The 25,805-nt window shown below is 42.1% G+C and overlaps 1 protein-coding gene and 1 long non-coding RNA gene across 4 annotated transcripts in view; one reads left to right on the forward strand and one right to left on the reverse strand.

Annotated features, from left to right (window-relative positions):
- LOC146397644 (uncharacterized) overlaps nucleotides 1–25,805 on the forward strand; it is a 57,585-nt gene that overhangs the window by 17,803 nt on the left and 13,977 nt on the right. The gene's annotated exons all lie outside the window — the stretch shown is intronic.
- The window catches only part of LIPH (lipase H), a 47,656-nt gene that overhangs the window by 10,525 nt on the left and 11,326 nt on the right, over nucleotides 1–25,805 (reverse strand). The window contains exons 2-8 of one of the 3 annotated variants that reach the window (XR_002337781.2): nucleotides 22,379–22,746; nucleotides 20,330–20,438; nucleotides 14,442–14,543; nucleotides 13,067–13,156; nucleotides 9,866–10,033; nucleotides 7,715–7,817; nucleotides 7,198–7,309 (exon numbers count right to left, since the gene is read on the reverse strand). Coding sequence is in view for 2 of the 3 variants with exons in the window: in XM_021069987.2 (XP_020925646.1) it covers nucleotides 7,198–7,309; nucleotides 7,722–7,817; nucleotides 9,866–10,033; nucleotides 13,067–13,156; nucleotides 14,442–14,543; nucleotides 20,330–20,438; nucleotides 22,379–22,746 (1,045 nt within the window). In the remaining variant the exon portion in view is untranslated. The remainder of the gene's footprint in view (nucleotides 1–7,197; nucleotides 7,310–7,714; nucleotides 7,818–9,865; nucleotides 10,034–13,066; nucleotides 13,157–14,441; nucleotides 14,544–20,329; nucleotides 20,439–22,378; nucleotides 22,747–25,805) is intronic. The other 2 variants (XM_021069987.2, XM_084990630.1) reach the window with 2 other exon arrangements.

Consider the following 25,805-nt stretch of genomic DNA (forward strand, 5'->3'; position numbering starts at 1 on the left):
ACTATCACACTCAAACAACTCGGCAAGCAATTGCCCATAACTATGACTCTCAGCCAAATGTTTCACTGTGGAATTTGAAACTAAGGAGTGTTGGGAAAACATCAAAGCACAGACCCCAAAAATAATGACCCAGTAAAAGAAAGTCCACCACTGAATACCCCTCTTCCAGGAAAGGGCAAAATGTGGCCAGAGCACCCTGACTTCCCTCTTCTGGTCCTCAAGAAGAGCCAGAATATCAGTCTGATTCTCAGCCCAAGAGTCATTTGTTGTTTCAAATTGAGAATTGTGGTGATGAGGAAAATTGTACGCATTTTCTGGTGCCTGAGAGGACCTCTCAACCTGAAGGCTTGTGTTCACCTGTCTGAATAACAACCAATGGCCTCTCTCAGTGGGCTAAGGATCTGCCATTGCCATGAGCTGTGGTGTATGTCACAGATGCGGCTTGGATCCCGCATTGCTGTGGCTGTGGTTGATGTAGGCTGGCGGCTTCAGCTCCTATTCAGCCCCTAGCCTGGGAACCTCTGTGTGCCATGGGTGCGGCCGTAAAAAGCAAAAAAAAAAAAAAAAAAAAAAAAAAAAAAAAAAAAAGAAGAAGAAGAAATAGATAAATCTGAACAGACCTATTATAAAAATTAGATTGAATTAGCAACTTGAAAAAAAAAAACCCTACAAAGAAAAGCCCAGGCCAAGCTGTCTTCAGAAGAGGAGGAAACACTTCCCAACTCATTCTGTGACACCAGTATTATCCTGGTATTAAAACCAAAGACATTGAGCAAAAAAGAAAACTAAAGATCAAATATATCTCTTATGATGTGGATTCAAAAATACTCAAATGCTAGCAAACCAAATCCAGCAAAACATAAAAATGGTTATTATATACATTAGCCAAGTGAGATCTATCCCAGAGTACAAAATGGATTTAACATGAAAAAAATCAATTACTATAATACAGTGTATCAATAGAATTAAGGACAAAAGCCAAATGGTTATCTCAATAAATGCAGAAAAAACATTTGACAAAATACAATATTGAAAACACTCAACAAGGAGTTTCCTATTGCCTCGGTAGGTTGGAGATCCATCATTGTCACTCCTGTGGCTGAGTTCGCTGCTGTGGCATGGGTTTGATCCCTGAACTGGGAATTTCTTCATGCCATGGGCACAGCAAAATAACAATAAAAACAAAAACACTCAACAAATTAGGAACTGAAGAAGTACTCCAATCTAATAAAAGACCCCTATCAAAAAAAAAAAAAAAAAAAGGTGGACAGGTACTTAGTATTGAAAGACTAAATATTTTCACCCAAAGATCAGAAACAAGTCAAGGATGTCTACTCTTGCCACTTCTCTTCAGCTTAGAAAGAGATTCTAGCTGGGCCAATTAGGCAAGAAAAAGAAAGAAAAAACATCAGGTTTGGAAAGGAAGAAGTAAAACTATCTCTGGAGAACAGCTGATCTTATATAGAGAAAATCCCATGGAAGCCTCCAATGGGTTTAGCAAGGTTGCAGGATACAAGATCAATATACAAAAATCGGTTGTGGAGTTCCCATTGTGGCACAGCAGAAAAGAATCCGACTAGGAACCCTGAGGTTGCTGATTTGATCGCTAGCCTCGTTCAGTGTGTTAAGGATCCTGCGTTGCTGTGAGCTCTGGTGTAGGTTGCAGGCACGGCTCAGATCTGGCATTACTGTGACTCTGGCGTCAGCCGGCAGCAACAGCTCCGATTAGACCCCTAGCCTGGGAACCCCCATATGCCACAGGTGCAGCCTTAAGGCAAAAGACAAAAAAAATCAGTTGTAATGCTATACACCATCAATGAATAATCCAAAAAATGAAATTATGAAAATAATTCAATTTACAATAACTTAAAAAAGAGCAAAATACTTTGGATTAAGTTTAACAAAATAAATACAAGACTTGTACGCTGAAAACTACAAAACATCATTGAAAGAAGTTAAATGAGACCTAAATAAATGAAAGATACCATATCCATGTTCATGGGTTGGGAGGCTTACTATTGCTAATACTACAATACTCCTCAAATTGACTTACAGATTCGAAAAAAATCATACTATCACAATCCCAGCTGCTTTTTTTTTTTTTTTTCAAAATTGACAAAACTGATCCTAAAATCTGTGTGGAAATTCAAGAGACCCAGAATAGACAAACAATTTTGAAAAATACCAAAGTTGGGGAATTTATGCTTCCTGATTTCAAAATGTGTTATGAAGCTATAGTAAGCTACAAGACAATGTGGTAGTTGCATCAGGATAGCTATATAGATCAATGGAATATATTGAGAGACCAGAAATAAACCCTTGTATTTATGGTCATTATATATTTGACAAAAGTCACAGAAGCACAACACTAACAGAGAGCCCTAATGTAAACTATGGGCTTTGGATAATAATGAGGTGTCAATGTAGATTTTTTAGTTGTAGCAAATGTACTACTCTGGTACCCGATTTTAACATGGGGGAAGGCTGTGCCTATGTGGGGGAAAGGGATATATGAGAAATCTCCATAATTTCTTTTTTTTTTTTTTTTTTGTCTTTTTCTGCTATTTCTTGGGCCGCTCCTGGCGGCATATGGAGGTTCCCAGGTCGAATCGGAGCTGTAGCCACTGGCCTACACCAGAGCCACAGCAACGCGGGATCCAAGCTGTGTCTGCAACTTACACCACAGCTCACGGCAACGCCAGATCGTTAACCTACTGAGCAAGGGCAGGGACCAAAGCCGCAACCTCATGGTTCCTAGTCGGATTCATTAACCACTGCACCACGACGGGAACTCCAGAAATCTCCATAATTTCTAATCAGTTTTGCCATGAACCTAAAAGTGCTCTAAAAAAAATAAAATCTGTTTAGAAGGAAAAAATTGGGTAAGGAATCTGAATAGACATTTCTCCAAAAAAGTTATGAAAGTGGCCCACAACACATGAACGATACTCAACATAATTAATCATAAGGAAATTGCAAATCAAAACCACACCGAGTTTCCATTGTGGCTCTGACTAGTATCCATGAGGATGCAGGTTCAATCCCTGTCCTTGCCCAGGGGATTAAGGATCCAGCGTTGCTATGAGCTGTGGTATAGGTCACAGATGCAGCTCAGATCCCCAGTTGCTGTGGCTCTGGTGTAGGCAGGCAGCTATAGCGCAGATTTGATCCCTAACCTGAGAATTTCCATATGCTGCAGGTGTGGCCCTAAAAGGCAAACAACAACAACAACAACAAAAACAACAACAACAAAAAAACACCGAGATATCATGTAATGCCTGTAAGAATGGTTGTAATGAAAGACTGACATGGATGAATGGATAAACAAAATGGGGTATATAAATACAACGTAATATTATTCAGTCCTAAAAGGAAGGAAATTTTGTCACATGCTATGACATGGACAAAACTTGAGAACATTATGCTAGGTGAAATATGCCAATCACAAAGACAAATACTGTATGATTCTACTTACATGGTGTAGTCAAATTCATAAAAGCAATAAAATGGTGGTTGCTAAGGGATAAGGGGTGGAGGAAATGGGTATTGTTATTTAATGGATACAGAGTTACAGTTTTGTAAGATGAGTAAGCTCTGGGGAACTGTTTCACAATGATGTGAATATATGAATTATTGAACTGTACACTTGAAAATGACTAAGAAGTCAATTTTATTTTTTTATCAAGTGCATTTTATTATGATTAAGAAGGAAAAAAAATTTTTTTGTCTTTTTAGGGCCATATGCCTCCTGTGGCATATGGAGGTTCCCAGGCTAGGGTCCAATTGGAGCTATTGCCACTGGCCTATGCCAGAGCCACAGCAACGCCAGACCCAAGCTTCATCTGTGACCTACACCACAGCTCAAGGCAACGCTGGATCCTTAACCCACTGAGCAAGGCCAGGGATCGAAGCTACAACCTCACGGTTCCTAGTCAGATTCCTTTCCATTGTGCCATGATGGGAACTCCAAGAGGGAAAAAATTTAAGACAGAGTTGGCAAGGATGTGGAGGAATTCGAAATCTCATTCATTGCTGGTGGGAATGTAAAATGGTGCAGCCTTTTTGGAAAACAATTTGTCAGACAGTCCCTCAAAAAGTTAAACACAAAGTTATTATATGACGTAGAAATTTCACTCCTAGGTATATGCTCAAGAGAAATGAAAATGTATGTCCACACAAAAATTTGTACACATATGTTCATAGCAGCATTATTCATGGCAGTAAAAAGTGGAAAAAAACCAAATGTCCATGAATGGCTAAATAAAATGTGCTGTGTGTGAGCAGAGTGGTGCAATGGAAGCATGCTGGGCCAGAGGTCAGTGAATCAAAGTAAAATGCAGAATATCCATGTGGTGGAATATTATTCAGCCATAAAAATGATGAAGTACTAATACATGCTACAACATAGATGAATCTTGAAAACAATATGCAAAGTAAAAGTGCCAGGCACAAAAGATCACATGTCATGTGATTCCATTCATATGACATGCCCAGAACAGGTATGTCTATGGAGACAGAAAGCAAATTAGTGGTTGGCAGGACCCAGGGAGGAGGGAAGAATAGGAAATTACTACTAGTAAGTACAAGTTTTCTTTCTGAGATGATGAAAATGTTCTGAAATTAGATGTTATTGATGGTTACACATACTATAAATATACTAAAACTGCCTACTGTAAACTTTAAAAGGGTGAATTTTATAGTATGTGAATTATATCTCCATATTTTTAGGGTTAAAAAAAGAAATATATCTTCAACATATATACAGGAAGAATCAACAGGCAGATAATGTCCTTGAGTGTGACTTCATTTGTACCCACAGTCTGGTAAGACCGAATAAACTCAGGGTACATACACTAAAAAGGGAAAAGTAGCCATAATCTTACCATGAAAAAGAACAATTATTTCCTTTTTTCCCATATAGTCTCTGACTAGGCGATGACTTTTTCCCAAACATGACTAAAATCAAAATGACTAAACATGACTGAAATAAAGATGTTAAGGTCTCTACCTTAATCAAGAAACAAGCCTCTAAATTTAGGAATTTCTCTAAATTTAGGAATTCCTACTTGGGAGAAATTCACTTTGTAAAATTCAAACCTCTAAGATTAGGTAAAATACATTATTAGCAGTTATTGGCACAAATACCTAAGTGTTGCTGAATGAATGCTCCTCATATAACTGCACATATTTCCCCTGCTGTTCCTTAGAATCTCCAGGTGAGGTCTCTGCCCACTTTTCTCACTGAAGATCACAGCCTATAAACTACCTGGGGCTGGTTCCTTGAGATGCAGACCCTAGCAGTTCCCTGCCTGAAAAGGCTGCCCCACTGTGGGTTTGGAGACCTTGGCACTGATATATTGGCCTGATCACTTGACCTCTTTGAGCTTCAGTTGCCTCATATAAAATAGGGATGGTAAAACCATTTTGCAAGGTTTTAGTGGGAATGACATTAGCTCATGTCTGTAATGCGCTTGTTTCAATAAAGAACAGCTATTATTATGATGATCCAAGGATGCAATTTAAAAAGTCACTTCCAGGAGTTCTCCTGTGGCTCACTGGAAACAAATCTGACTAACATCCATGAGGATGCAGGTTCGATCCCTGCCTCACTCAGTGGGTTAAGGATCTGGTGTTGCTGTGGCTGGGGTGTAAGCCAACAGCTACAGCTCCAATTCAACCCCTAGCCTGGGAACTGTCATATGCCACCGTGTGGCTCTAAAAATACCAAAAAAAAAAAAAAAAAAAAAGTCTCTTCAAACCACCCATACCTTCCCTATTAATCTACACAGTGAACCTATAGGCAATTGCAGTTTCAGATGATGTTCTACTTGGTCCTTTATGGGTGAGGCCAAGACACAACCCAGGTGTCCAGTAGATAAGAGGACCCAGGAAAGGTCTCCTCAGTAAATGAATAAAATGTGTGTGTCAGATTCCTCTGCTTCAAGTAAAGGGCTTGGGGTTTTTTTCCCCTTTTTCCTGATTATAAAAGTAAGAGATGAAAAAAAATTAGCCATTTAAAAACTATATCTATATATATATACACACACACACACACACACACACATATACATATATATATATACACACACACACACACACACACAAAATCACAGAAAATTGAAAAGTAAAGAAAAATTTTAAAAAGCACTCATATTCCTACCACCTAAGGGGCAGTCTAACGTATTTTGGCATGTTTCTTTTTCATTTTTACATTGTCAAGCTAATTTTATAGTTTATCTGATTTTATAACCTGCATTTTTTTCACTCAGTACATTATATGCATTTCATTTATATGTTTCATAAAGAACTTCAATGTTTGAATAATATTTTCTAATATGGGAATATTTAACTAGCTGTTTCCCCATTGTTGGATTTTCAGGGCATTTCCAACTTTCTATTGCAAATTACATTTTCTTTTGTTTTTTTTTCTTTTTGCTTTTTAAGGCCACATCTGCAGCATATGGAAGTTCCCAGGCTAGGGATCGAATCGGAGCAGCAGCCACCTGCAACGACACAGCCACTGGCCAACGACACAGCCACAGCAATGCCAGATCCCAGGCACATTTTTCAATCTACACCACTCACGGCAACCCTGGATCATTAATTCACTGAGCGAGGCCCAGGGATCAAACCCGCATCCTCATGGATCCTGGTTGGGTTTGTTTCCACTGAGCCACAATGGGAACTCCACAAATTACTTTTTCTGAGTTTCAGAAATATATATGTTTCTATGTTTATATGTGTATTGTAAGCTCACAAAAGAATAGAAACATGTATATGTGAGTTGGTGCCTTTGGGCGTGGAACAGTTGGGATGGGAAATGGATTTACACTCTTATGTTACATACTTCTTTACTGTTTAAATCATTTACAGTGAGCAAGGATGTAAATGTATTTAGATGTCCAAGCAAAGGAAGGAGGAAGGAAAAAAGGAAGGAGGGAGGGAGGAAAGAAGGAAAGGAAAGAGGAAGTAAAGAAAGAGAGAAGGAAGAAAAGGAATGAAAACTCCTATACCGATTCTATTTGTAAAGATTCTGGAAGATCAAGAGCCACGAGAAGCAACTAAGCAATATATCCCCTTAGGTCTTTTATAGAACAAAGATGCATACAGACCTATGAGCAAAAAGTAGATATGTTTTTGGATTTAATTTCTCTGAGCAAAAAAGGAAATAGCACAAAGGATCCCAGCCCGACTTACTGATTGATTTTGGATTCTGTGGTGTTTCCAGCTTTGTCTCTCAATTTGATTGTAATGGATCCCCTTCTTATGTTCTTGTTCCAAGTTATAATGTCCACAAAGTAATGATATACTGCAAAGCAGTTAGAGGATATGGTAAGAGAGAAATACTCCCAACTTCTTTCTTGAAGTTCAATTCCTAAAACCCTAACTTCCCTAATAACTAAATCTCTTTCTCTTCTTCTAGCTTTTCAGCAAAGATCCAACTGTGATTTGTTGATATTTTAATCATTATAACCCAGAAGATAGGCATGATTATCCCCTTTTACCAAGCAGCATGTTGAGACTCAGAGAGGTTAAGTGTCTTGACCAAAGTCACACAGCTATTAGGTGGTAGAGTCAGGAATCAATCTAAGTCCTTCCAACTCCAAAGTCCATGTTTCAGCATGGCCTTTATTTACCAAGAAGTAGCCAGGAAGCTGAGCCTCAGCCATTCCAAAAATAAAAGAGTTGAGCAAAAGCAAGCAATTGCATTCACCACTCACTGCAGAACGGTTTCTCCCCAGCTGTGTCAAAAAACGCTTTAGTCATGGGAGGATCCTTCTTCCTTAAATAGTCTTTCCAATTATCAGCATAATAACCTATGAAGCAAGTCAGAAAAGTATAATATTAGCATGTGTTATATAAGTGTACAAGCATTTGGGGAGATAGTGAGAACGGTGTGTTTGACTGCCCTCACCTCCGAGACAATCCCCCTCCTACCCACCCACACAGTGAGGGCCTGCAGGGCCACCAGGGCAGTGCCCCCCAGCACCCCCTGTAACCTTCCTCACAACCCTAGCCCTAAGATCTGGGGCTTGCCTAAGGACCCTGCCATGGCTTTTCCCCCTTTCTACGTCACCCAGCCCTCATTCTCAATAGCAGGGGCTAGGGAGTGACACACAGTGGGCAGACTAAAAATAGCACTGCTATTTTCCAATAATACATTCATTTTCTAGCTTATCTAAAACTAATTCAGGTTTATAGCTAGAACAGCATCACTGTTGCAAAGCGAACTATAATTGGGCTCCTAAATTGCACAGAACTTGGACTTGCCACATGACTATGTCAACAGGCAGGGGAACCTCCTCCTTCATGCCTGTGCCTGTAGGAATGAGGCCCAGTGCCATTCGTGGGGCCTCTTTTTCTCCTCTGTTCCCACCGCTAGACAGTGGCCTCCACATTCTGACTTAATTGATCTGGAATGAGACCCAGGCATCTGTGTGTTTTAAAAGCTCCCTCAAGCCACAAAAAAAAAAAAAAAAAAAAAAAAAAAAAAAAGGAGTTCCCATTGTAGCACAGTGGAAACAAATCTGACTAGGAACCATGAGGTTGCAGGTTCGATCCCTGGCCTCGCTCAGTGGGTTAAGAATGCCATGTTGCCTTGAGCTGTGGTAGAGGTCGCAGATGCAGCTTAGATCCCATGTTGCTGTGGCTGTGGCTGTGGCTGGTGGCTATAGCTCTGATTGGACCCCTAGCCTGGGAACCTCCATGTGCTGCAAGTGTGGCCCCAAAAAGCAAAAAAACAAACAAACAAAAAAAACTCCCTCAGTGAGTCTAATGCGCAATCGAGGTTGAGAGTCCCTTGTCTATAGCATGTCCTGATGTTAATTTCAGTTTTTCCTTTGGGAACAATTAGGAAATTCTCATGACTGTCCAGTTATAAAGTCTTCAGTACTTGGAATAGTACCGATGACCCTTAGCAAATATCCAAGCAGCCTCCATGGTGTCTGTTAGCACAGCCCATCCCCGTGCGTGTACGTGAACACAGAATCGGAATGTGGTGCCAGGGCACTTACAGACACGACTTGTTGGAAGGGATCACCCTGCGAGGCCCTCCCCCAGCAGAGAAGTTGTGTGCACAGAAAGGGTGTTTCTGTCCCCACAGGAGCAGGCCATGTACTGTGACTGTGCATAAGTGAGCTTGGAAACTCTTCTGAAACCTTCTTTTTCTTGCTATAATAGTTGTCCAGGGAAATTGCACTGTCTTCTGGATGAAATCTTACATAGATTACTCTTTTTCTCTTGTTTCTTTTCTTTCTTTTTTTTTTCCCCTCTTTTGGCCATGCCTGCAGCATGTGACAGTTTCTGGGAGGGGATGGAACCCATGCCATAGCTATAATCAGAGCCACAGCAGTGACAGAGCCAGGTTCTTAACCCACTGAACCACGCAAGAACTCCATCTAGGAGTGCTTTTCTAACACGTTTTATTATTAGGAAACTCCAGAGTACTTCACAGAACAAATGGGCTAGAAAAAGCTGACTAAATAAATTTTTTAAAAGCACAGGATTTCCAGGCCCATTTTTAGATGGTAAAATGGTGCTGAGATTTTTCTACCAAAAATTAGCTCTTTAGGAGTTCCTGGTGTGGCTAAGTGGAAATGAATCTGACTAGTATCCAGGAGGACGCAGGTTTGATCCCTGGCCTTGCTCAGTGGGTTAAGGATCTGGCATTGCTGTGAGCTGTGGTATAGTTTACAGACATGGCTCAGAGCTGGTATGGCTGTGGCAGTGGCTGTGGCTGTGGCCGGCAGCTACAGCTCAGATTCAACGCCTAGACTGGGAACCTCCATATACTGTGGGTGCAGCCCTAAAAAAAAAAAAAAAAGCTCTTTGTTAGTCAGAGTAGGACACTGCTTGCTGGACTTACCCAGAAGGGGGCAGGACTCCATCTGTGGTGTGCCACAGTGGACACACTTGCCATTCCTATAATCCCGGTAGGAGTCACAGGGATATGCAGTGATGGTGCATTTCTCTCTCAGGGAAGAAAGGTACAGGTACACGGACCTCTGATGGTCACACTTGAAATACTGCATTCCTTGGTTGTAAAAGGAATGGTTAAAGAGACGAGCAGTTATAGCATTGAATAAGAAACAGTACATCAAATATAGTTTATCCACATAATTTATCTTGTGTCCTATGTATCAGGCACTGCGCTAACAGCTTCAGTGTATGATTCCATTTAATCCTCACAAAAAACAGTAGATCCAGCATCACGCAGGAATCTTTTCTTCTGCAAAGGGCAGGAGAAAAGAAGACAGGCATGACTGTCCCCATTTTACCTTGTAGGACCTTGAAATTCAGAGAGGTTAAATGACTTAACCAAGGTTACACAACTATTATGTAATAGAATCAGGATTCAAAGTATCTCCTTCCTTTGCCAGTGAAAGGAAGAGAAATCTGCAATGGTGGTCGGAGATCCTCCAGAGGTTTTCAGAGAGGCAGGCAGGTTCAAAGGAGCCAAGACAACAGAGGAAAAAGGAATCGGTAGAGGAATATCCCCAAGGAAAGCAAGAAGGGGAGGTAACTGTGAGAACGGATGGGGGAGGCCTCCAGTCTGGGACAGGTGAGGAAATGAATGTAAAGCCCAACCTTATGATACCGGATTAGGATAAATAAAATGGCTCCCTCTGGTAGGACCTTGGTCTAGGTACAAAAATGAAGTCTGGCTCACCAGGATGAGGGTTTATTGGTGGGGAGATAGTTGGAATAAAAGCAGAGAAAGTCAGGAAGAAATAAATACAAGGATTTTCTGGCCTTATTGAGGGCCATAGATAAGTTAGCAGGTGTGCCTGAACCTTGTACTTAACAAGACTCCAAGGCTTTTCCCAGCAAAAATGGGGGCCGACATGGCAGAGACCTCAGGGCCTGGGGGCCCACAGAGCATTGAGATGGAGTGGCAGGGGCTCCATTTCTGCTACAAAGGTGAAGGGTGAAGTGAGAAAGGCTGAACTAGAGGAGAAAGTGCTGGAAGCCATAAATGACCAAGAAGAAGTGAGAGGCAAGCCCCAGGGTAATTCTTGGTGGGCACCATGTGGTATGGGGGTGAGAGAGGAGGCTGATGAGGCACAGAGATGGGCATCAGAAGAATTGGAACTGATGAAACACTGCAGCACAAAGTAGAAGAGAGGTTGTCAGAAGGTTGGTGGGTCAGTTGATGGAGTCATTCAGAAACAGAAACTAAGTCCCAAAGATGGGCAATCAATGGAGCTAAGGATCTGAATAGTAAATAGTGAACCCCCTAAGAAGAGGAGTTATGATTGTGAGCTAGTAGTTTGGAGAGGCACTGGGTGCTGGAGTCAGACCAATGTTTCTGCTTCCTCCAGAGTCCACACATGCCTAGAGAAGAGATCAGGGAAGGACGAAAAGAAAGAAACTGGGCAAAAGAGGAGATGCATGGGGGTAGCATGGGACTAAGCTGGACTGGAGGATAATCTGAAAAGTCAACATTTACTTATTGTTCCTGGAACTTCCACTTGCAGAAACAATGAAGTTGGTAACACTACAGAGAAGGACATTTTAAAGCCAAGTACATTATCTTTGGCTGTTACAGATACACTTACACTACAGCCCACAGCACAGGATTTTTTTTTAATTACTTCATGAATTTTATTACATTTATAGGTGTACAGCAATCATCAACACAGCACAGGATTTAACACCATTTATGGTACAACGCGGTTGGCCCTGCTTATTCCATTTCATCTGGATCATTTTCAAACACTATATAATTTCCATGGGGCCATATACAGCTACCATTTTGTACAAGATTGTCTTTTTTCTAGAATTATTGCCATGATTGTTTAACTTTCTCTAACAATGGTGAAATACAAGATCCAGAGCACTTAGGGATGGGTTTTTTAAAAATTCTGTTCCCCCCAACCTACTTTTGTTTCCCTCCAACTACCCATTTTGTTTTATGATTTTTTTTCTTTTTTCTTTTTTTTTCAGGGCTGCACCTGTGGCATAAGTTCTCTGGCTAGGGATCAGATTGGAGCTGCAGCTGCTGGCCTATGCCACAGTCACAGCAATGCCAGATCTGTGCCACATCTACGACTACACTGCAGCTCATGGCAATGCCAGATTGTTAACTCACTGAGCGAGACCAGGAATCAAACCTGCATCCTCATGGATACTAGTCGGGTTCTTAACCCGCTGAGCCATGGGAACGGCTATGAGTTTTTTCTCATGATGAAACAAATACATGCTCATTTAGAAAACACACAATAATACGATGGAAAAAAAACACCTAAAAGTCCAGTATCCAGAGATCACCACTAATAATTATTTGGAGCATTTATGTTTAGTCTTTTTTTCTATATTTACACATGTACAAGTATACATTTTTAAAACACATTGGAATTATGCCATATTATTTTATGTCCTTTTCACTTAACGTCATAAGCTTTTTCATTAATCTGAAAATATGATTTTTAAGAATATTCCTTGGTGTGGGTATACCATATTATTTAATAATTTTCCTATGTTGGACATTTAGAGTATTTCTAAAATTTTAGCTATTATAAATAATGCTATGTTGAATATCTTTGCACTCTGATTTGTGTCTACATTTTCCATTATTTCTCTAAGAGAGATTTCCAGGTGTGAAATTTCTAGGTCAAAGGCACACTTTTTCAAGACAGATAATTCATAATAGCTTTTAATCATATGGTTATGGTTTTAAAAAATAGTATGTTTGAGTAATAATGTTTAATTTATAATTTATATTTCTACCACCTCTATCTTCTCAGGGAATTTGTTTCCTATTAAAAATATTCTACGGTCGTTCCCATCATGGCACAGGGGAAACCAATCCGACCAGGAACCATGAGGTTTTGGGTTCAATCCCTGGCCTCGAAGGTTAAGGATCTGCCATTGCTGTGAGCTGTGGTGTAGGTCAGCGGCTACAGCTCCGATTCCGACCCCTAGCCTGGGAACCTCCACATGCTGCAAGTGTGGCCCCAAAAATACAAAAAAAAAAAAAAAAAATCCATGTAGAAAGATATCAGATTTTTTAAATATACCTTTTTTTAACCCACTCTTTTAAAAATATGAAAGTCTCTACACTTACCTCCAAATATTGTTTTGGGGCAACCAGGTTGATCCAGTCCTCCATTTGGATAGAAATCTATGTTTCCTAATGGTTCCTTGTAGCCCAGTGCTAAAAGAGAATATACTATGCTTTTATACTACTTTATTTTTTTATACTTTAAACTTTTCCCATCTCTTAGTTCATTAGCTTGTAGGATATAGGCAGGGATCATATTATTGTTGTTGTTGCTGTTGTTGTTGTTGTTAATATTTTTTAAAATATTTTGCTTAAAATTACCCAGTTAGTTAGTTAGAAAGCAATGATTCCCATCTAGAAGACTATGAAATGGTAATGGAATTTATTTACAATATTTCTAAAGACATAAAAGGGTTCGGTCACTCACTCACTGCAAGGCTGATACAATGACATGTTTCTTTTTTATATTTGGCTAGAACCTTATTTTTGATGGGTGCTTCTTGGGCCTCTGATTATATTCATGTTAGTCTTTAATGAATAAGAACAGGAAAAAATGAACTTTTGCTTAGTAGGAGAAACCTTTTAAAATTTGGGGATCTAAAATAGTAAAAAGATTGGAAATGCTCCTAGAAAATGGGAACTTAGAAGATTATAGATAGATTTAATAATTGCTTGTTCTCTTTAACCTTGTAACCCGCACCCACAGCATATGGAGGTTCTCAGGCTAGGGGTCAAATCAGAGCAGTAGCGGCTGTCACAAAAAACACAAGATCCAAGCCGCATCTGCAACCTACACCACAACTTATGGCAATGCCAGATCCTTAACCCACTGAGCGAGGCCAGGGATCAAACCTGTGTCTTCATGGAGACTAGTTGGATTTGTTTCCACTGAGCCATGAGGGGAAGTCCAAGATGACCACTTTAAAAAATAAGAGGAGGAGTTCCTGTCATGGCTCAGTGGTGAAGGAACCCAACTGGTATCCACAAGGTCCGGAATTCAATCCCTGGCCTTGCTCAGTGGGTTGAGGACCTAGCATTGCTGTGAGATGTGGTGTAGGTTGCAGATTGGGCTTGGATCCCGCATTGCCCTGACTGTGGTGTAGACCTGCAGCTATAGCTCCGATTCAACCCCTAGCCTGGGAACCTCCATTTGCCGCAGAGCAGCCCTAGAAAAATAAATAAATAGAAAGACAAAAAAATAAAAATAATAGGAGATGATAGGAAAAGCACCCTCACTCCAGCAAGAGCTTCTGGGTGCCTGCATTAAACCAGCTTCCCTTCAGTACTTCTGTGAATTTGGAGTTCTGCTCCATAGGAATAGAGGGAATGTGGCAGAACCTGATCCACCCTTGTGTGATGATCCCCCAGGGGGAGACTCTTCGGGAGTCTTGGTGGTGGGGGTGGGGGTGTCACTGACCCACGAGGATAGGAATGTTACCATCAATGTCAGAATGGATGACGTCAATGAACTGGGCATCACCAGGATCTAATCTGTCCTCTGGAGGCCTCCCGTTGAATAAAGGGCCCGCAGGGTCCAGACCTGGAAGGAAAACAGAGTTGGCTTGGCAGCCCCACGCCATGAGTCACCTGCAGCAGGGCTTTTGATCCCTTCTCATGAAGATGGTTCACAGGCTGCACTGTACCCTCGGGTGGGCAAGCATGCACATTCCCATCCTGCTTTGTCAGGCTTCTTTCCACAGCCCTATAGCCTTTTCCCAGAGTAGCGGTGGTGACCCTGGCAGTACCCCCTGAGAAGAGCATCCAGACTTTGTCTAGAGGTACTTCTTGTTCAGGGCTCCACAGCAGGGAATGCATAGGCATTTGGGGACCAGGGACATGAGGAGAAACTGGTTCCTCAAGAAAAAAGCATCAAAGGGTGCATATAAAAAGCAGACACTATACTTATCTTTACCCCCCACCACCACCTTTTTCTGGTCCTTTTAGGGCCACACCCTCAGCATAAGGCAGTTCCCAGGCCAGGGGTCTAATCGAAGCTACAGCTGCCAGCCTATGTCAGAGCCACAGCAATGCCAGGTCTGAGCTGGGTCTGCGACCTACACCACAGGTCATGGCAACACCGGGTCCTTAACCCACTGAGCGAGGCCAGAGATCAAACCCACAACTCATGGTTCCTAGTTGGATTCGTTTCTGCTGTGCCATGAAGGGAACTCTTAAGATTTCTTTATTCTTTCTTTCTTTCTTTGTGTGCTTTTAGGGCTGCATCCGCAGCATATGGAAGTTTCCAGGCTAGGGGTCAAATTGTGAGCTACAGCTGCCAACCTACAGCACAGCTCATGGCAACGCTGGATCCTTAACCCACTGAGTGAGACCAGGGATCAAACCTGCAATCTCACGGTTCTCAGTCAGGTTCATTAACCACTGAGCCACAAAGAGATCTCCTATCCCATTTTGAGTAATCCAGAAACCTCACTCAACATTTCTTTCTTGTTATTAATAAAAATCCTGTACAGTTTCCATTTTTCTTCACATTTACCAGCTCACCTGGTCCACATCACAAATTCTATGAGGGAAGCAAGGCAGTTATTGTCGTCTGTCACCTTACAGATGAATGAAATGAGGTTCAGGAAAGCGTCAAGTGTCTTAACTAACCAAGGCCACAGTCCCACAAGGCAAGCTGCTCTCTCTGTTGAGCTTTTGATTTCATTGAACTGGATTTGGCGATCACAGTGAGAGTGTGTGAGACTCCCTGGTAGGCCAGAGATCAAAAGGGAAATAAAGTGGGTGTCAGTTGCTGCAGAATTAACCCATCCCCCCAATGCCTGAACTGGTTTCTTACTCTTGGTCAGTGTTAGCTGGACCTTCCTCAACATCATTGTGAAACAGCTGCCAAAACAAGAGAGCAGCCCCTGCAGTGATGTAATCACCAACTAAAAACAAAATGCCAGAAAATCCAAAAGGCCCTGCTAAACTTCCCTGGATTAAAGAAGATTTCAAAGGATGTCTCCAAGTTTTTATCTGTGAAGTTCATTTTAAATGACATCTCCCATCCCCCGGTGCTATAAAATACAAGAGGTAGTATCTTTGCCTCAGCATTCCTGGTCCTAGCCTCTTTTCTCCTCCTCTCCTTTCTTCTCGCCTCTGCTCTCCCAATTGCCTTTTCTCCTCAGCCTTGCTTCCTTGAGGCATCACTTTACCTGCCTCCTTTTCTTATCTCCCTCCCTCCCGCCTCAGCCCTACTTTTCTTCCTCCTCTGTCCACTCCCAACTGAAACTGATGTGGGAGGAGGCAGATTGGCACCCAGGCATCCACGTCCATAGGCTAGTCCCAGCAGAGCATGAGAAACTCAAAACCTCAGAAAGATCTTGCTTGGGGAAGCCTCCCCCTCCACAGAAAACAGTACCACTTCCAATCTGAGAGAAGGGTCAGTGACAGACCCAGTTGATAGCAGCCTCCAGATCCATGGCGACAAATCGGCTTCCCATATAAAATCCAAACTGAGGCACTTTTGAAAGTGATGAGGCTGCTATTAATAATGATACCAGGACCAGAAATCACAAATGAGGACTGTCACAATCAGCTTGGACATAGGATCTTCTTAGAGATAAGCCTTAGCAAATGATCAGCTTACTGTCACCAAAAAAGCAAGCACAAACTGCCCTAAAAAGCTGCATGTTTTATGACCATTTGAGTCAGACAGATGTGACATGGAGCTCCAAACCCAGCATTGACCAGCTGTGTGACCTTAGGCAGTTTACTTTACTTCTCTGAACCTCCCTTTCCTTATCTGCAAAATAGAGGTATAATTGATTGCTACTTCAGAAGACTTACAAAAGGACTCCTGGATCTGAATCCAGAATATTGAGATTATTAAAGAATAGAAACAAAAATGAGGAAATGGAGCTCTTTCTTGTTGCTCTGCAATCACCAGAAAAGTATCTAGCTTGTGATCCCATGCTTTGATTACAAGATTAACCAGTTTGAGAATTTGATGAAAGCTCTGGACTTCTCTCCAGGACAGAGCTCACACATTTTGCATGCAGTTTCAGGGGCCTCTTATTCTCATCCCCAAGGTCACCATGAACTAACTTTCTAAGGCAGTGATGGCCAATCAAAACTTAATGTAAAAATTTTCTAGCAGGCACTTAAGAAAAGTAAAAAGAGGAGTTCCCGTCTTGGCTCAGTGGTTAACAAATCCGACTAGGAGCCATGAGGTTGCAGGTTCCATCCCTGGCCTCAGTCAGTGGGTTAAGGATCCCGCATTGCCGTGAGCTGTGGTGTAGGTTGCAGACGTGGCTTGGATCCCACGTTGCTGTGGCTCTGACGTAGGCCGGAGGCTACAGCTCCAAATGGACCCCTAGCTTGGGAACCTCCATATGCCACGGGAGTGGCCCAAGAAATGGCAAAAAGACAAAAAAAAAAAAAAAAAAAAAAAAGACAAAAAAAAAGAAAAGTAAAAAGAAGCAAGGAAAATTTATTTTAATAATACATTTTATTTATCCCAGTTTGTTTAACCCAATATATCAAAAAAATTATCATTTAAACACATTATATATATTTTGTTTGTTTGTTTTGTTTTGTTTTGTTGGCCTGTGGAGTTCCTGGGCCCAGGATCATATCCAAGCCACAGTTGCAACTTAAATTGCAGCTGCAGCCACAGCAGATCCTTAACCCACTGTGCAGAGCCAGGGATAGAACCTGCAACCCAGCACTCCCAAGACACCACCAATCCCATTGCACCACAGCGGGAGCTCCTCAATGTAAAATTTTTGAAAATTTTTATTATCTTTTTTTTTGTACCTAGTTTTCAAAATCCAGTAAGTGTTTGGCACTTAACAGCACATTTGAATTTGCATTAGCCACATCTCAGGTGCTTAATGGCACATGTAGCTCAGGATTACTATATTGGACAACACAGCTCTATGGTCATTTCTTAAAGTATGGTGTTCAGACCACCTGCATCTCTGGTTAAAAGTACAGACTCCTGGACCCCAAGCCCCAACTTCCAATTCAGCCAGTTGGCACTGTGCCCAGTACCCCAAGGTGACTTTTATAAGAATCAAATTTAATGTATTATCAAGTGATATAGGTACTTGAAATGTTTTAAAATCCATTCATCTCCTGCCATCTTCTGTCAAAGAAGTTAAAGAAAAGTAAAACTAGGAGATGGGCATGAGATGGAAAAGCAGAAGGAAGAGCAGAAGACAGGAAGGGAAATGGAAGAGAAGGAGGTAGCCATTCTGGCCTAGATAATTAACAAGCAGAACCACCCAGTTCCTGGGAATTGGGAGTGGATTGTGTCCTTGGGTAACAGGCTAAATTCCTGCTCCACAATGCAGTGAGCCCACTCAGGCAAGGCACTGGCTGGTGAGTGGGGGAGGGAGAGGCTTTACCCCTGAAATAGCTCTCAGAAGCAGATGAGATTGGCCTTGGGGCTCAGAGAAGATGAGGAATTGGGAGAACAAGGGGCAGTCAGAGGAGATGGAAAATTGAGCTGTGGACCATGGCTGAATCCAGGCCACAGGGTAGGACCACGTGGGCCCAGGGCAGAAGGGAGGCTGGCTTGGGGAATTTCCATGATCAGAGGCCAGGTTACATTGCATTCCCATTCAAAGTAGTTGTGGAAACAGGTTCCGTGGGAGGCTGAGAAGCAACACTAGAGGCAGATAGACTAAGGAGGTGGTGGGCTGGAGCCCCCCAACAACTGCCCTGGAGAGCAGATTTTGATTATCTCTTCAGGAACTTTGTGGTCAGTGATGTCAGGTCAGTAGCTTGAAATCAGCCACAGTGGGAATATTTACACCACAGAAATCAGCAAATGCTATAAATCTTTTTGTTTGTTTGTTTGTTTGTTTGTTTGGAGAGCTGGTCAGCTTCTAAACACACCTTTTGGAAAAGCCCCAGCTGCCAGAAGAGGAGCTCCCAATAGATAAGGAAAACAAATAAATTCAAGCCTTCTGTCCTTTGCATCTATATGGGAAAATGATTTTTTTTTTTCTTTTGCCGTGGCTGTGGCTTGAGGCAGTTCACAGGCTAGGGATCAAACCTGCACCACAGCAGTGACTTGAGCCACAACTGTGACAACGCTGGATCCTTAACATACTGAGCCACAAGGGAACTCTGAAAATGAATTTTTAAAGAGTAAAGACATGTCAGAATTCCCACTGTGGTGCAGTGGGTGAGGAATCCAACTGCAATGGCTGTGGAGATATGGGTTTAATCCCCAGCCCAGTGCAGTGGGTTACAGGATCTGGTGCTGCCACAGTTGTGGCTTGGATTCACTCTTGCCTGAGAATGTCCATATGCCATAGGTGCAGCCATTAAAAAAAAAGGTAAAGACATGTTGCTTTCTAAAACATTATGGCAATAATTTTGAAAATTGAAAAAGAGCTTTGCTTCCCTAGGAAAGCAGGTAAATAAGATGAGGGCAGTCTTGGCCTTTGGGGTGAAAGTTATTGAAAAACAGCCAGGAAAAAATGTGACCTCAAGTACTAGGACCAGGAAAAACACCAGCCAGTGGGGGTGTGTGGGGGGGTTGTATCAGAGAGAGAGAAAGAGGGAGATTTGCCCAGGGTTACCTGTCCAGTTAAGTAGCACATTCAGACTTGTGGCCCTGCAAGTTTACCTCCCAAATGTAGTTGGTTTGAATCGTTTACCTCTTTCCTCCCTCTGCGCACTTCCAGACTCCCTAGATTCGGAATGGGTGTCTCAGGGTTAAGAGTCAATTCTGGGAAAGATATGGATGGATGCCAGAAGCCTTGAGTCTCTGACAGAGGAAGCCTCCCTCAGCCCTTCATCTGTAGCAGTGGAAACTTACAGAGCCCTAGGCCAGTGACCCAGCAAGGGAACCTTTGTTTGGAGTTTCACCTGCAGGGTTTCTGAGGGTTTTAATCCAGCTTTGGCCTGAAAGCTGATATTCAGAGTCTAAGCCTCGGGCATCAAAATTCTCATTTCATTTTCCTATCAGGAGGCTCCAGCTATGCCTGGGGACATGTTAGATATATCGCTCAAACTGTACCAGATTAAATGAAAGGAAGAAGGCTCTCTGCTTGGGGAACACAGGTTAGATCCCCAAGGGACATAGCTGTGTTTCTAGCCATAAAAGAAGTCAAGTCACCACCAGCCTTTTGTGTGACATATACAATTTACAAAGTGCTTTGTGCGTATTTTAGTAAATAATAAATTTAATATTGCTAAGGTCAGTGTTACTGTGGTCTTGCTTTTGCGCAAGAGGACATTTTCTCAGAGAGGTGAGGTAATTGTAAGAGCTGGCTTTGAACCCAAAGCCTTGGATTGTCTGCATCAAGCTTCCACAGGAAACACCCTGCCCAGGACAGTTACCCGGTACCCATTCACAGGAAGCCTTACCTGTAATTCTTCCCAGCTGGCCATCATACATCTTTCCAACAAACCCAGCTATGTGGGCCCCTAGACTTACTCCAATCATGTAAATGTCATCAAGAGAAGCTCCTCCTGCCTGGAATTTCAAGAGATCCATTGTTATAAATTGTGAGGGGCCAAAGAGTTGACAACATCTGGAAAAATTTCCTGTTAACTTTGGGGGAACATTTCTAAGCACCTTATATCCATTATCTCTTTGAAATGTCACAACACCCCCACAAACTAAATGCTGTTCTTTTTTTTTTTTCTTTAATGTCCATACCCATGACATATGGAAGTTCCCAGGCCAAAGACTGAATCTGAGCCACAGCTGCGACCTACACTGCAGCTGTAGCAATGGTGGATCCTTTAACCTACTGCACAGGGCAGTGGATGGAACCCATGACTCCACACCAAAACGAGCCACTGCAGTTGGGTTCTTAACCCACGTTGCCACAATGGGACCTCCTAAATGCTATTTTTTTGATTATACAGATGAGGAAACTGAGCCCAGGGTTGAGGTCATCTGCCCAAGGTCAGGCAGTTGGGGAGGGGGGCAGGCAGAATTCAAACCAGTCTGTCCAACTCCAAGCCTGTGCCTTAAACTTTATGCCATGATGTTTCTATTCATGCTTCTCCTGGAAACCAAGCTGAGATATCTTCAAAACTTTCCCAACTGAGAAGAGCAACAAAATATTTTGAGGAACTCCTTTATCTTCATGTTGGCTCAGTTAATGAAATCACCATGGAGAGAGCAGGAAAGAAGGAAAGAAAGGGGTAGGGCACACTGACCATGGTCTGCTGGGACAGCCAGTCATGAGTCATTTTGCCTTTTTTTTTTTTTGTACTGCCGCACCTGTGGCATATGGAGGTTCCCAGGCCAGGGGTCAAATTGGAGCTGTAACCTATGCCCCAGTCACAGCAATACCAGATCCAAGCCCCATCTGCCACCTGCACCACAGCTCACAGCAACATCCTTAACCCACTAAGTGAGGCCAGGGATCGAACCTACATCCTCATGGGTACTAGTCAGATCCGTTTCCATTGAGCCATGATGGGGACTCCCATGAGTCATTTTAATATTTACTTTTCCAAGAGCTAGGGCTTAGGCTGGGAACTCATGTAAAATTTATGTCACTCCTGGCCACTGTGGCTACCATGTGTGACTCTCTGAAATAGTCCTGATGTCAAGTCACTTCTTTTTTTCATGAAAAGGACAATTCGTGGATAGATCACTATATTTAAGATTTATTTAATCTTTATAAGTCTTCTGAAAACATAAATCATACAAATAAATCATTCATCAGACCATGTTTTCAGTTTTAGTTTTAGATAATCTGGTCACTAAATTTTTGGCATTTCTAAAAAAAGGAAGAGCTATAGAAGTTGATAAAACTTTAGGCATCGAAGCCAAGAAACCCCAAGACAGAACCTCTCCTACCCATTTGATACTTTTATGTGCGTTAGAAAAAGAGGTCCCTTCCTCAGAACACTTTGCTGTCATTCGCTAGGGAATTGTTAATAATAGATATGTGAATCCACAGTGTGTACAATGACAATAGTGCTCTCTCAGATGGGTGCCCTGTGCAGTGCACAATCTGGACAACCATACCTATGGGCCTTGCCTTCACCTTCCCTGGGGCTTATTCTGATTTGCAAAACTTTGCAAAATAGTCCTCCTGTCACTGTAGATATCTCTTGGCATTAAATATCCAGATAATGGAGTCCCTGTTATGGGTTAGCAGTTTAAGACCCAACATTGTGTCCCTGACGATGTGGATTTGATCCCTGGCCTCACTCAGTGGGTTAAGGATCTGGCATTGCTGCAAGCTGCGGTGCAGGTCGCAGATGCAGCTCAGATCTGGTGTTGCTGTGGCTGTGGCATGGGCTGGCAGCTGCAGCTCCAATTCCTCCCCTAGCCTGGGAACTTCTACATGTTGCAGGTGCAGGCCTAAAAAGAAAAAAAAAAAAAAAAAAATCCAGATAATGAGCCAGTTTCACTTTAGCCCTGAATCACCTAAAAAATTTCTCCCTTACCAGCATTTGGTCGATAAATTCCTTCAAGACTACTGCTACTTTTCTGGTCTTACTGGAGGCATGGTTGTACATTACAGTTGTAGCTCCTCGATTCCAGTCAACAACGACCACATTCATGTCTTCTACGGAGAGCAAACCAGCCACTAAGTCCTCCATCCAAATTGGAGGAGAACCTGTTGGCCTGAATCCATGGACAATGAAGGTGGTTTTCTGGGTCATGTTCAAGTTCCCCAAAGCTGTGGAATTGATGGCTTGTGCACAGGTTGGGTTTCTCCTTGTGTAGAGCATCAGCTTCACACTGAGTCCTGTACCAACCACTGCACTGTGAAAACTCAGTTTGGTGAATGAAGGACATGTTTCATCTGTGTCTGAAAATCAAAATTAAATGGCATAGTGACTGTTCTGTCCTTAGTTGGGCATCAAGCAATTGTGCTTTCCTACATGCATTGGAGTTCTTTGTGCAAGAGCACTTAGCAAGAGGCAAGATCTAGTTGAATGAAGAGACAAAGTCACCCCTGACTCAGAGTTCATAAGCAGTGACTTCTTTTTTTACCAATAAAACCATTTCTCCAAATCCTACCCTCTTTTAAGGTCTAATGAAATTCACCTCAACGAAGCCTCCTCTGACTCTCCCAGCCATAAGTGCCGTCTGTCCTTCAAGCCAGAACTCCCCAAACCCTTCAATGTGCCTCATTGGCAGCATAATGAAAACGTTTTCAGGGATGGATTATGGGTATTTCTGTACATGTGTGTCTATCCCGCTAGACCACAATCTCCTTGCAATGGTGTCTTAAAATCTTGTGTATCCCTCACAGTGCCCAGCACATGGTAGAGGGTTCAATAACTGAATCGGCAGTGCCCCCTAGGATGGCAGTAGAGAACATGATGTGCCTTGCCCTATGCCTTTCAAAAGCATCTGGAACTCATAACCATGGTGGCCTTTCTCGGACCCTCTCCTTCTTTGCTCAAGCACCACCTTTAAGCCTTTGTGCTGCTGAGTAGGCTCTACAAATGGCCTTTGAAGAAAGGCTAGGAATGTGAAAACAGATTAGATGAGCCTGGGGTATCTAGTTATGGCAGAAAATAAGAGAGTGTTTCAGAACACATCATAGGGACACAATAAGCAGCTTGAAGGGACTTCCAGTGGCCAGATCTGGGATAATTTGAGGACAAAATAATTAAGGACAGTAATGAATGATAGGCCTTTGAAAAACATTAGTAATCCATGAGTCTATAACAAATGCATAAACAAACAAACAATACATAAATGGAGAAGGAAGAAGAATTCTTACAATGTAATGCTGAATGCACACTGATAAATGTGGAATGTATGCTGGAGTTGAATTCATCATTTGACAATGATCATAATAAGACTGTTACGCAAGAATCAGCAGTGGATGCTAAACTAAGGTTGAGGTGGGATGTGGATTTTGAGGAGGAGCATAATATTTGAATGGATTTAAAATGTCTTGCACAGGAGTTCCCATTATGGCTCAGTGGGTTAAGAATCCGACTAGTATCTATGAGGATGCAGGTTTGATCCCTGGCCTCTCTCAGTAGGTTAAAGGATCCGGTGTTGCCACGTGTTGCAGTATAGGTCACAAACGTGACTTGGATCTAGTGTTGCTGTGGCTGTGGCCTAGGCCAGCAGCTGTAGCTCCAGTTCAACCTCTAGTCCAGGAACCTCTTTATGCCATGGGTGTTGGCCCTTACAAAAAATAAAAATGAATAAATAAAGTGTCTTGTACAGATTGCTTATTAGAGATTAGGGAAGAAAAAGCAACCATAAGGTGAACTACACCTTGGCTATGTTATCAGACTTAACATCATCAATGAGGAGCAGATGGGTATCAGCTGTAATGCACTGAGAATGCACAGCATTGCCTGTGCAGTATTCCAGTAGGGGATGGATAGCCAGACCCTAACCTTGAGGGAGAATCGGACAAACATAAAAGGAGGAATATGTATATATATTTTTTAAAAGGACCTATATTCTTTTTTTTTTTTGCCACACCCATCTACAGCCAGAGTTCAAAACTGTGCCACAGTAGCAACCTGAGCTGCTGCAGTGACAACATTGGATTCTTAATCTGGTGCATCCCAAGGGAATTCCAAAAAAGGACCTATATTCTTTAAAAAAGTCAATGTCATAAATGAAAAGAAAGGCTGTGGAAATGTTCTAAATTAGAGGAAACTAAAGAGGCAGGGTAAATACATGCAACCTCTGGTCTTAGACTGGATACTATAATGGAAGAAAAATGCTATAAAATAAATTATTGGGTCAGTTGACAAAATTGGGATATGGATACTAAGTTAGATAAATTAATTGAAGTTGATAACTATTGTGGTTATATAAGGGTGAAAATCTTAATTCTTAGGAATTACAACTGAAGTATTTATAAGTAAATGGCCAATTTATTCTCAAATGGTTCAGGAAAAAAAGGGGGGGATGGATAGATAGTAAACGATAAAGCACGTGTACAAAATGTGTAGCTGGAGTTCCCTTCGTGGCTCAGTGGAAACAAATCTGACTAGTATCCATGAGGACGCAGGTTCAATCCCTGGCCTCGCTCAGTGGGTTAAGGATCCAGCATTATCATGACCTGTGGGATAGGTCACAGACGCGGCTCAGATCCTGATTTGCTGTGGCTGTGGCGTAGGCCGGCAGTTACAGCTCCAATTCAACCCCTAGACTGGAAACCTCCATATTCCATGGGTGCAGCCCTAAAAAGACCAAAAAAAAAAAAAAAAAAAAAAAAAGTGTAGCAGTAAGTAAATCTGTATAAAGGGTCATTGGTGTTTGTGTGTGTGTGTGTGTGTGTGTGTGTGTTTATTCTTGTAGCTTTTCTGCAAGTTAAAAAATATTTCCACATAAAAAACCTTACATAAAAGGAAGGAGACAGGACCATATCAGTGATTTACAAAGCAAGAGGGAGCTCATGAGTTCTGACATCAGAAAACAAAACTAGATAGGCATGCTTGAGACTATGCTCTAAAGGGATCAGGGAGTTGGAAATAACGGGGGTTCAATTACAAGATGAAAGAGGCAGTGGGAAGGAAGGAGGGCTTTGGAGTCCTTAGGTCTTGAGACAGTGTTACTTTTGCAACACCTTATAAGGCCTTGATTGAGAACCATGATCAAATAAGAGAAACTCTGGTCAACCCTGGTATCCAGACACAACAAATATGATGATTGAGAAGACTGGTTTTAAAAATTATAGTAATTGTTTAAAACTGTGTTGTGACCCACTCTCCCACATCCTACAAGATTGAGAAAGAACAGCCAAGAAGGAGGTGAACAGGAGCAACAGACAACCCAGGGCTCCAAGCTGGAGATGGCCCTTTAGGATATTCAGCAGAGGGGGGAGGACCCTATGACCATTCTTCCAGAGAGGAAACAGAAGGGAAGACAGTTGACTTGCAGCTG

Source organism: Sus scrofa, chromosome 13, assembly GCF_054392235.1.
Source record: "Sus scrofa isolate SSC_HxYL_T2T_F1_AM1 chromosome 13, Sscrofa_HxYL_maternal_Yorkshire_Landrace_v2.0, whole genome shotgun sequence".
Lineage (NCBI taxonomy): Eukaryota > Metazoa > Chordata > Mammalia > Artiodactyla > Suidae > Sus > Sus scrofa.